A 12646-nucleotide genomic window follows, 5' to 3' on the forward strand; every position below is an offset into this window, starting at 1 on the left:
TCGCAGACACGCTGCAAAGGACGGCTCTGGATGCTCCAGGTTGACGTCATGAAATTGGCGACACCCACAAGGAGCGAAAGGTGGTGCCTCAGAAATCAAGCGGTCTTACTTCCGGGTAGAAAAATGAGCTGCAAAAATGACTTATTTAACAAAATAATCTTTCTTTAGTGTGCCATGGCCATGGGTAATATATTATCATACATATTGATATAGTTTATTCTGAAAGGCTTAATAAAAGCATGATACAGACCCTTTAACGCTTGTGCTATCTTATGGGGTCCAGATGACCCGCACATTGACGTGTTATTCCTACCATGACAAAGGTGGATAAAGGTGGAGAGGATTTCGTGTAATCCATGGACACCAGTGAAGATCAAGAATCATTGAAAAAAATGTTCAGCGTACTGTCTAGTGGGTCTATATGACCCAACATCCAACTTAACGTGACTTGGATAGCACAAGGGTTAAGATTCTGAGAATAATATTATCTTTGTAGTGTTCGTCAGGGGTTGTGTGTGTTGGTGCTGGTCTGTATATGTATGCATATGTGTGCTATTGTGCAATTGTGTGCGTGTGTTGATGTCTTTGTGTTAAGGAGGCGGTGCAGGGTTGAATCCCAAAAGCAGGTCTGGAAAGTCACTTCTACTGGATTCCTGGCTGCCTGGCTCAGAGTTTGCAGAGTCAAAAAAAACAATTTGACTTGGATGTCTGCACCTTTCCATTCTAAATATTTTTTTTTGCTTTGATTTATGACTTTGACTGTGTCCCCCCTTACCCACAACCCCCCACAACCCACCAAAGGTAATTAGAGGAGCAGAAAACAGTGTTTGGACTGGAATTTTATAATGATCCAAGGTTTTCCAAACAGGAATTAATGTTTACTTGTAAAAAATTAAGATTCTTTTGAGATTAAAAGACATTTCTGGTCTTTTTATAGAACAGAGGAGCCGAAAACAGAAAGCCCTGCGTGGTTATGTTTTTTTCATGTCGTTGAAAAGAGGTACTGGTTTGTGTGTTTGTGTGCTTCAATTAGCTATGCTGCCCGTGGATTGTCTACAGAAGCACAGATACTTGTGTTATCTTTTAAGGTTACTAGGCCCAGAAGCTGCTTTTCTTTGCTTTGCCCTGTGGCCGACTGTTCTTAAGGTTCTTTGATGCTCCTCAGCACAAGTCCTACAGCATCACCTTTGTTGGTTCTGTTGGTTTTATCCATGGCTGTTGTAAAAAGCTGCACACCTGATTGACCTCACCACTGTCCTGCTTTGTGTGTGGAGCCACTTTCTGCAGGCCCACGTGGCCTGTAAGCCCACCCCAGAGTCCGGGTTGGGGACTGGTAGGATTTGGCAGGTCATGTTGTTCTTTTGGCTTCATCAGTTAAGTGTGAAGCAGCTGGGATGAGAATTAGCATCTCTAAGTTAGAGGCCAAGATTCTCGACTGGAAAATGATGGTTTGCCCCTGGGAGATCTATGTTCATGAACTCTGTGGCGCGATCGAAAGAAATGGATCCCAGATACAAGTGGCCGAGTGAGTTTCCTCTACAGGGTGGCTGGGTGCCCCCTGGATCCTCCCTGTGCCCAGACTGCCCTCTAAGTGTTATGTTTTGAATCTTGTGTTCTGCTTTTGTGTTTTATTTGCTTCTGTGAAGGTTTACTGTGTCTTCTCCTGGATGCCCTACCACCTGGGCACTCCTGAAAAAAGCCACAGCTTTCAGTATTTAAGGCATTGTCTACCTTGTCTTAACTTTTGGAACATCTTCAGTACCTTTTTGTGGTTTTCTGTTCTATGTTATTAAATCCTTTGTATGTACTGGATTTGATCAAGTACTTCCTGCTCTTTGGTTTTCTTCTACCACTAGCATTCTGCCAAAAGGAAGATCTGGGCAGGAAGTGGAATTATAAAAAGAGGGATGCAGTTACCACTTCAGGAGAATGCTCAGCAGGGATGGTAGTCCTGGTTTCAGGACAAAACTGCTGCTGGAGGTCAGTTAGGGTGAGATTATCTGAGACCAGCAGAGACAAGCTGGTTTGCAGACTCAAACTGAGCAGGCAGAGCTGTCAAAACAATGCATGAATGCAGCAGAGTGCACAACAACCATTCCTCAGGTCTTCACTCCATGCAGGAGAGTCCAGGAGCAGAGGTCACAGCAGGAACTATGTGATGTGGGATTTGTCAGGAGTAAAGAGTTTTACTTGCAGTTTTCTGAGCCGTGTGTAGACACTTATGATGGCCGGGGATGGGCTAGGGCAATGGGTGTTTAGAAGATACAGCAAAAAGGCATTCTGCCTCAAGCTGCAGTTTGAGTTCTAAGAAGATTTGATTACGTCTTTCAAAGTTAATGCTGTCTGTGGAAAAATCTTCTTAGTGCGGTTGGACAAGACAGAAGCTTCCGAGGAATTATCCTGCACCAAGGGATAAAGGAAAGTAGTTAAAAGACAAAAAATAAATCCTTGTGTGAAAAAACTAAATGCAAGTCAGGTGGCTCAAGAGAAAAAGTAGAAACAGGAAAATATTTAATCTGCAAGAAGCTTCCAGACCTCAGAGTGAAGCTGCTCTGCTGCATCTTCACTGAACCCAGTGGAGAAGAGTCAGTCTGTGAGGCAAAAGGCCAACTCCTAGGCACTTTAACATTGGGAGTTGGGTCATCTAGGCCCACTAGACAGTGCGCTGAACCTTTTTTCTTCAATGATTTGTGATCTTCACTGGTGTCCATGGATTACATGAGATCTTTCCACCTTTATCCACCTTTGTCATGGTAGGGATAACGTAAATGTAAGGGTGGGGTCATCTAAGATAGCACAAGGGTTAAGATCCATCAAAGGTTTTGCTAGTGTTTCAAACATTCGTGCTTTATCTCCGAAGAGCCCCCACCCATCCTCAAATTATGCTCTATTAGAGCAGCCACCAGCAGCGCAGACTGTTATGAAGCATAAACACGGGCTTCGTGTTTAGAAGAGTGGCACATATTACAGGAAGATTGACATTTGCAGCCGTGAAATTTCTTCCTATCTGACCAGACTGAACTCTTTCACTGACAGCACGAACGTCCTTCATCATCTACACTCGGTTCATTCTGATCAGGGGCAGGGGGCTCTGTGTAGCCCCCAGTGGAGGCAGGTACACCCAGACGGTCAGTCCCAGAAAGATCCACACTCTTAAAGAGCAGCTCAAAGGTTCCAATCAACCCACAATGGGCTTAAACCTTAAGAGAAAAAAAACAAGCTGGGATTCAATCCAAGAACCTCTGACGTTTTTGGTGTTATTCTAGTTTTCATGTACAGATTCATAAAACTCTGCATGTCTGTCTAGAAGACGAAAGTGAATAGAAATGACCCAAACATTACTCTTTTACACAGCAAAAACTAAGTATCAAGACAGTAAATAGATACTTGTTTTAGAAAAAAAATTCTTTTTTTCTGTCTTGCAAGTAAAATAATCTTATCAAAAAAGTTTTTCAGTAGTGAAATCGTCTCTTCCCCAGTCGGCAGATGTTTTGCTGTTTCAAAGAAAATCTGCCAACGGGGAAAGAATTTTTGACTTCTTTCTAAGAGGCCTGTTTTTGTGGTGTAGTAGGGACTCCACAGCTTCACATAAAAATACACACACAAAAAACAGCAATACAAACAGACTTATTAGCACACACAAACCCAAACACACAGACACACAAATATACAAATACCACACATGTACATACAATAACATAACACATCACATACATTAACACAGAAAAACAAAGGCACACACAAACACACAACACAAAGCCCTAATAGACACACCCATGCCAAAAACACAAATAAACAAACAAACAAACACACACACATGTGCACAACAAATAAATACACAAAATACACACTTACAGAGGCAGAAATGATTACAGACAAACAAGAAACACACAAACGTTCACAATAACACTAAAACAGACACATTTCACACAAAATAGAACACATATGCAAACACACAAAAACATGTTCATGTCCCGGAGGTTTTAGATGATGGAAAGGTAGAACAGGAAGAAATAGATTCTGCCTTCAGAATTGAGAGGGATCTCGTTCAGAAGCTCTGCTTCTGCGGTATTTCCGCTGCAGCAGCAGGTCTGAAGGTCAAAGTTCGCTCAACTAGACTCTTCCAAACTGCATCACCCCACCTTTACTTAATCCAACTGTAGTTTAGGTGTCACTGCTCATGCGCAATCACCCACGACCCGTGGACAGAGAGAAAGTTGAAACTTACCACGTAAAAGAACTCCATGTCTGCCCACACATGTACGGCCTGAAGAGTGCGCGTGAACGCTGCAGGTCCATTCAGGTTGAGTCAGGCACGAGCGTTGGCGCGCTCTGCGTGCGCGATGGGACGGCGTGGCACCCAGGTCTTCCTCACGCGCGAGTCCTCTTTCTGCTGCTTCTTCCTTCTTCTCTTGGACTTCGCCTTCCCCTCCCACCTCCCAATACCTCTGCCACCCCCCCTTCCAAGTAATCACACACGCCCCTCCCACTTTCTGTTTATTAAGTCCTCATTTAATTCCAGCTCTTTCATCACTCCCTTAATCGCTTGCCTTTAAATTATTATAATAAGGTTTTTAGCAAGTGTTTTAATAGAGTGAAGTGTTGGCCCTTTGACAGACTGGAGACACTCTGCCTTCTTACAGACCCACTCCACTGAAAATTGTGTTTCTGGTGTTTTTAACACTTGCTGCATTTTTTCTCATGATGGAGGACAAATAATAGAAATAAAATTGTGTTTAATGTTGCATTTCTGGACATTTCTTTATTCAAATGGTTGTGAATCAGGAGCAGATGAAAAAATGCAGCTTGAAAAAACTTGGAAGTGTGACATAGGTGCTACATTTGGTCGGCCACAAGCTCCCTCCGGATGCAACCACTTGCAGACAAATAGATCCATGTACATCTTTGTTTTCCTCGTATGACTGTAATGGCTGGACAGCTCTGATAATGCTCACCATTTTTATTGTATCGGTAATTTTTGGTAGGGGTGTGAGTCCTGCCCACAACTCAGAGGCGAATTTCTAATAAACTCCTGCTGCTCTGCAGAAACTATCTAGAAAACAACATGTTTTTAGATTTTTCCTTGTTTGTTCGCCTTTCGGCATATCCTTTCAGGGGTTGCCACAGCAAATCAGTTTTCATTGATTTGCTCAGGTGGTTTGGCAGAGATTTATATTATCTTCCTGACACAACCCTGTATTTTATCTGGGCCAGGGACTGGCACAGGGAGACAGAGACCTGCCCCCCCTTGTGGCCAAAAAGTTAAGCAGTAGCATGAAAGGTCCTGCCCAAGGACCCACCCTGGATGAAGCTCACCGCGTCCCTGATAAACGCAATCAGGTTTCCTAAGCAGATGTCCTAAACGCAGCCAACTGAGCCATCCAGCCGCTTGATTTTGGCTAAAAACAGCAATCAAAACTAAGACCACTGGGAACCCCTTTACGAACTTTAACAATTGGGACCCCACAGCACTTGGCAGGACAGTGAAAGATGGATGGACTCATGTTTTGCATTTTCATAATGATTTCAAAATGATGAAGCTGACTTTTATAAAAAGATTGAACATGGCTTTGATGATGTGTTTTAGTAATGGTTTTCTAATGGTGTTGTGTATTTGATAACACTGGCAAGTTGGTTTGAGTGTGTATGTGTGTGTTGTGTCTTTGTGCTTCTTGTGTAGTTGAATCTGGGTGCATGTAAACGGTAGGCGTATTACTTATAAAGCGCTTTAGTACCTTCTGAGAAAACCCAGAGCAGTGTACGGTCTCATTCACCCATGTGCACAAACATTCACACACTGACATCGGCTCTGTTGCCCAACACTGGTGCAAACTTTTAACCACAGGAGGAATGTGGGGGTCAGCGTCTTGCCCAAAGACACTTCAGCACATGGGCAATCTTCTAATCAGACGTTGACGATTGTACTTCTGCACCATGGCTGCCCAAATGGCCCCCGTGTGTGTGTATGTGCACGTTTGAGTTTACGAAAGTCTTTGTGTGTATGTTAATGTGTGAGACAGTGTGTGCATGTTTTGTGTGTCTTTATGTTTGTTTATGCCAGTGCGTGTGTATGTTCTACCACATTAGGTTCTACACAGGAGCAAAGCTAACAAACAGCATTTTAAACAAGAAAAATAATTTATTCATATAGATATAATCATCATTTCATCACAGGCAGCGATCAGCTGATCAAAGCATGGACGAGCAGAAAACAGGATTTCTGATAGATACACACATTTACTTTAAATATGTTTTTAAATGAGGAATAACAAAAATAGAATAGCTCCAATTATTCTCTGTCTTTATGTGTCTGTGTTATCTTCTCAGGCCATTGCTGGGGTCCACACTGGACAGGGGTGTGTTTGTTTGTTTCCCCTTGTTTGAGGTGGCAGAGGGGTGGGGTTTTACTGGTGCATGATTGACCTTGTGGTTTGGATTCTAAGGCAAATTGAAAATCTGTCTCAGCCTTCTGCTTCTTTTCACACAAGCAAGTATAGATGTAAATAAAGTTACAGTTTTCAAATAATACAGGAATAAAGTTTATAAATTTTGAATAACTTTTATTTTCTAAGATTATTTGACTAACAGTTCTGACCTTTTTGTTAAAAAAACAGAAGATCTCTGTCAACCCCAAACCTAACACATGATGTCAGTGATATTGGGGGGGGGGGGGGGGGGGAATTCTGTCCACATACACACAAGCTGCCACTGACTGAATTTCCCTCCAACATTTTTCAAATGCCTGAATATGCAGATAAAAGACAGAAACAGGGAAATGTGGGAACACCCCCATCAGCGGGGTCGGGTGGGAAGGGCAACAGAAAAAAATACAAATCTTGTCTGAGATTTGTCTGTGTTTTTCTCTGTCTGGAGCTGTGAGTTTGTGACTGAGAGGGTGGGCTGAGATCAGAACCTCATCTAAACTAGAACCTCAAAAAGACCAGGACCTCACTAGACTAGAACCTCACTGAAGTTAGAATCCCACTGAGACCTTAACCTCACAGAGATCAGATCCCCACTAAGATCAGAACCTCACTGAGATCAGAACCTCACCTATACTAGATCTTCACTAAGATAGTAACCTCACAGAGGCCAGAATCCTAGTTAGATTAGAATCTAAAAGAGTCTAGAACCTCTCACGGGGTTTTCAGATACTCCTTTTATTCAGAATTCCTCTCAGTTCAGAACAAGGTCTGTCATTTCACACAGCCTTAGGGCAACATTTTAGCTTCTAGCCCTGGTGCTTAATCAGAACACAACTATTTGCTGGGCTCCAGTGAAGAACCACTATCATAATGGACATACCCAGCTGGGGGCGGGGTTACCTAACCAAAGAAAAGGGCATAAATTATCACTTCCTTCACAAAGTGATTGAATGAATGAACTTTTCCATACTCAGTGATAACTCAGTACACCACATTTTCTGTTATGCAGTGGCGTATTAGACATAAAAAATAATGTCGTACTGACTGCACCAGCTGATCGCTTAGATTCGGAAAACCATCGGCAGCCCCTTTCTGGTCTGAAAGGTCTGTCTGTGATCAAAACCTTTATGATACCAGAACCTTTGGAATCTCTACTGTTCTTTCTTTGGATCTTGGGCTCTTTTTGAGATATTTTTATTACATTAAACCCCCTGCTTGATTGCCAGCCGTCTTTCCTTTCACACATGCTGGTGTCTCTTTGCAACTCCCATGGTGGGACATTTTAAGTGAACTCCGGAGGTCCACGTTCTTCTAGTTCTGGTCAGAGGTTAAGGAACCCCCTAGACTTGCTCTAAGGCTAGAGACCCCTACACAATCCACACATACAGTCACAAGGAACACACAAAATGAGGTTCACCTGCGTCACAGGCAGCTAACTTCCTGATTGGCACTTCCAATGGCACAAACAAACGTGCACACGTGCACACATGTACATATGTCAGGTCTGTCTGTGTTCTCCAGCAGTCATTTGGTCCAAACAGCACAGACACAGAATGAGTAAAAACCCTGTTTAGTAACCAGACCTGCTTCATACTCTCCATCCAGAGATTCAGCAGGCCTGTGAACACTTGCACAGGTGCGCCTATGCAGGCCGCTTCCACCAGGCATTAGTGCTGGCATCTGTCCTTCCGTCAGAAACAACAGCTGGTCTGTGATCGTGGTCCTTGAATCCAGACTGAGTCTGCAACTCCCACAAGACGAGTACAAGAAACATCCATCAGGCATGATGGGATGGGAAAGCCAAGGTTAAAACTCCTTTCTGATGAGAAGAAGAAGAAGCAAAGAAGCATAGGAGAAGAAAAGTGCAGGTGTCCTTCCTGTGAGGAATGCAGGAAGGTCACCCCCAGCAGGTACATGAGACATAAACATCTCTACAAAAAGCCGGACAAAGCTGCATGGACAACAGAGGAATGGAGATGCCATCAGTTCAAGGTTCAGGAACACCTTCATTCCTTTGCAGGTTTGTTGGGTTTCTAGGAACCGCTGACTTCATCCAGAAAGTTTTTACATTCTAAGTGTCATAGTCCATTCACCACCCCTCCAGCCATGTTCCTCAGGACCCCTCCCCTCTTTTTTTTCCCAAAGCGTTTAATTGCAGTCAGAAGAAAGAGTCTCTGTAAGAACAAGGTTGATCCACAACTCTGTGAAGAACACCTTTGTCCAAATTTGCTTCATCTGGTTGGACTGTGCAAACTGGCAGTCAGTGGTTGAAGGACAGTAACAGGGTCCCATCCTAGTGGGAAGTTGCAGGCTGTACACTTAATGGGGGTTCTGTAGACCTCCATTCATTGGTCAAAGGGTTTGTCACTGACAAGTGGAGGATCCTCCCCCTCGCTGTTAGATGGCGTTGTGGTAGAAAACTCTGTAATGCGTCGAGCCAGAGGGTTTGTGCTCTTCAGCAGTTCCATAGCAGACACTCTGGCTCCCCCGCTGGAAGACTTGCTGCCCTTTTTCTGCAGGAGAGCCATGAAGTTCTCGTTGCGGGAGCTGGACCTCTGGCTGCTGCCCAGTGTCAGGTTTCTTGGATCAGCCCCGCTGCTGCTGTGCTTCACTGGTGACACCAGGTTTTGCCGGCTGCTGAAGGAATCCGAAGGCTCCTTGCGACCCAGAACCTTCCGCTTGGATCTGAAAAAGACCATTGTTTTTTTAGTCAATACTCAGGGTAAAACAATATGTAAAATGACAGGCCGGCAACAGGTTAATAGTTTCATAGATATTCTTCACTTTAGATAAGCAGCAGTCTGCCTGAAGAAAGCTCAGCTGGAGCTCCATGTTCTCTTGTTGGAGGTAAAAACCCCACATCCTGTTCTTAAAGCTCATTTCAGCTACATACAGGTATGAAGACCTGTTGCTTAGAGACCAGCGTTCATGTGTGTGAGACAAGGAGCTTCTGAAATAAGGACATGAGTCAGCTCACATGCGTAGCCTAATGTGTTGTTTCTATGGAAGCCACAACACACCTGCTTCACAATAAGGCCGCCTTTAAAAAACTGAATGTTATTAAAACTAGTCATAGTTTTCACCGACACAGTCTGAGTGGAGGCGCCCCCCAGAGGGCAGAAACCTGCAATTGTCCCTTTCTAACCAGCTATTCAGAGTTAAGATTGCCTAACTTCATTGAATATGACAGATAGCCACTGCAAGACAGACCAGGGGGGTATTCCAGAAAGCAGGTTATGCTAGCTCCCACGATAAGTTTGAGGCTAAGGAAGTTGATAACCTCAGCTTTCGGTTCCAGAAATGGAGGTATGTTTCAGGGTAGGTCAAGTTGCCATGGCAACTCATGCTCTGAACATAACCTGGTCCGGAGCAGGTTTAGTTGAAGCTTAGTTTGTTTACAGAGAGGTGAAGCAGCATGGCGTGTCCATTTGAAGATGATTTAGTGGATGAAGAAGCTCAGATAATACTTTTTCCACCATGAGAGGGTGATAAGACCACATATGGATGTTGGAAAAATAAACTTTTTTACTTTGATCTAACTTAATTATTTGCTTCAGTTAAGATAAATCATTTTTTGTTAGGTCACCTTAAAAATAACACGTAGTTTCAGACAATTATTTTCCTTTCATTCAAATTAATTCAATTAAGTAGGTTTAACTTTGGTGCTGCTGTTAGATAGGCACTGCAAGGTATTCTGGGATATCATTCCCTTTGCCTGTCTGGACGGATTTGGGTTTAAGTGTGGGTTTTTGACAAAATGTGTTTAGTTGTTTAACTGTTTTGGCTGTTTTACTGTGTTTTGCCGAGTTATTTTGTCCTTCTATACTTACGTCTCTGCACCATGAGTGAGAGTGAAGGAGAGGATAATGAGTTTATATAGCACTCCTACCTTCTTCAATTGTAATTATAATGATGGAGAATTCTTTAATGAATTTTGCACTCCGTGCATTTTTTTCCCCCGTCCTTTTAATTGTTATAAAAATGAGCATATCTGCCGGCTCAAACGTAGACATATGAGAGTTCAAGAATCATAATTATTTAAGATGGAAAAAAGATTAATTGAATTGGAGTAATGTGACATATAGGCTACGTTCACACTGCCAGCTGAAACGACCCAATTCCGAATTTTTTGCCCCTAAGTGGCCCAATTCCGATCTTTTCATGACAGTCTGAATGACACAGATCCGATCTTTTCAATTGCGACCCAGGCCCCGTGGGTTTGCCGGCCTGATTCCGAATTGTAGCCGTTCTTTTCAATTGCGACCGCCGTCTGACCGGCCAGGCGACTTGATTCCGAACTGTACGTCATCGACACGCAACAAACGTCATCATTTTGCGTTAAAGTAGGCAGGAACGAGAACGTAAACATCAACCATGGTGGACGATGCTGCTGAGATCAGTCAGTGGAAGGGAAGCGAGATCCCCGATTGGATTCATATTTGGGCTGATCGCTCTTTTCAGGCCAAACTCCAGGGCTCTTATTGCAACTGGGCGGTTTTTGAAAAAAATTTCCAGATAAATGGCAGAGCGTGGTGTTGAACCTTTCCCGCGATAACTTTTTTTTCTTTCTCCCCTTTGACCGTGCTCAAGCGCGGGGGACCCGAAGCGATCCTCTTCCTCCTCCCTGTTCTGATCCTTAGATTCTCCAGAACGGGTTAATAAAGAGTCCATAGCATTTATTTTGGGGGAAACCTTCTTTTATTACCGTCCTCCGTAACACACAACATGAATGCGCGCACACACTGCCCCCCCCCCCCCCCCCCTATTCTCTATCGCGGCACGCGCTTGCACACACGCGGGCGAGCGGCTCCAACACATACACATTTCCATTCCACAACAGTGGGTACAGACGATCCAGACTCCATTGCCTTCTTAAAATGAGAAGATTGTAATTGTGCTGCTCCTTCGTGAAAATAAATTTAATATTACAAAAAGAGCTCCGCTTTTGACAACACTGTTGACATCCATTGTTAACGTTTGCTCCGCAAACAAGTGACGTCGTTCACCGTTGAGTATTCTTCTGGCTTCTGCGCATGCGGGTCTCGTTTGGGTCGTGTCACGGTCACACTGGAGATCACAAAAGTTCGGATTTACTTGGAAATGTGAACGGTCTAGCAAACAATTCGGATTTTTTCAAAAAATCCGAATTGAGCATTAAGCCCTGCAGTGTGAACGTAGCCTTAGTTAAATAAATATGTTTACTTTGTCTGTTCTTCTACTACAAGCAGAAACTCTTTTTTTGATGATGCAGCCGTGTTACTTTTTTGATGGACGTATAATCTTCATACGCCGTCATTAAAATCTTAGACTCCGCCTCACTGAAGTGTCGCGCTCTCTTTTTTTCTCCACGCGTTTCCATGGTGAATCGGCGATCCATTGAGAATATCTTTATGTACATGCCGCGCACGTGCATTAACCCAGGGTTACCAAGTCGAGAGTAATTACGCCAACTCATGTCCGGTCTATTGGAACCGACATACCCCGAGTAAGCAAGTTCAGGCGGATTTCAGCCAGAGTTCAGGCTTAAAGTCAGGGTAGTTTAAACATGCTTCCTGGGGGGTATTCCAGGGGCCTGTTTCAGAAAGGAGGTTCAACCAACTCTGAGGTTGAACTTGAACTCCGAGTTGGTCAATCGGGAGATTAACAACTCTGAGTTTTCTGTTTCAGAGAAGCTGATCCGAGTAAGATCAATCAACTCTGAGTGGACTGATTCGGAGGTGAGCGTGAGCACCGCGACTATAAGAAGCCATTATCAATGGAGCGCAGATATCACGAGTCACCATGGCAACCGTGAAAAAAAGAGGTCTGCGTATTTTTCGCCAGCTGAACTTGACGTGCTGCTGCAGAGTTACAGTGAATATGAGCACATATTATTCCAGAAGAAAAGCAACACCGCTGCATCTGCAAAACAGAGACAGTTAGCGTGGGAAAACATAGCTGCTCAAGTTAATGCCTAAGTTTGCATTTAAATCATTGTCATAAAATATTGACTGTAATAATTTTTTAAAAAGCGTACGGTGTGAAATAATAAATGGGGATATTTAGGAGTACTTTTGAAGTGTTTTTCCTGGTGTAAATGCATGAAATGCTGCATAGTGTACAGAACCAATCTGGGGGGAAATGCATTTAACGTCGGTAATGTTTAGAGGACTTTCTTGTTAACCTTCCCCTCTTGCAAACGTTGGTCATTTTAATATTAATACATGCAATTGTGTTTTTCA

At 43.5% G+C, this 12646-nt stretch overlaps 2 protein-coding genes across 4 annotated transcripts in view; both read right to left on the reverse strand.

Annotated features, from left to right (window-relative positions):
• LOC101169566 (rho GTPase-activating protein 6) overlaps nucleotides 1–4396 on the reverse strand; it is a 43659-nt gene extending 39263 nt beyond the window's left edge. Inside the window, exon 1 of the mRNA XM_004079984.4 lies at nucleotides 4229–4396. Coding sequence (XP_004080032.2) covers nucleotides 4229–4246 — 18 coding nt within the window. The 5' untranslated portion in view covers nucleotides 4247–4396. The remainder of the gene's footprint in view (nucleotides 1–4228) is intronic.
• A 1723-nt stretch (nucleotides 4397–6119) lies between these two features.
• nhsl2 (NHS like 2) overlaps nucleotides 6120–12646 on the reverse strand; it is an 81424-nt gene continuing 74897 nt past the window's right edge. For all 3 annotated transcript variants that reach the window (XM_011487666.3, XM_011487667.3, XM_011487668.3), the window contains exon 10: nucleotides 6120–9110. In XM_011487666.3, the coding sequence (XP_011485968.1) occupies nucleotides 8771–9110 (340 nt within the window). In that variant the 3' untranslated portion in view covers nucleotides 6120–8770. The remainder of the gene's footprint in view (nucleotides 9111–12646) is intronic.

This window comes from Oryzias latipes, chromosome 18, assembly GCF_002234675.1.
Source record: "Oryzias latipes chromosome 18, ASM223467v1".
Lineage (NCBI taxonomy): Eukaryota > Metazoa > Chordata > Actinopteri > Beloniformes > Adrianichthyidae > Oryzias > Oryzias latipes.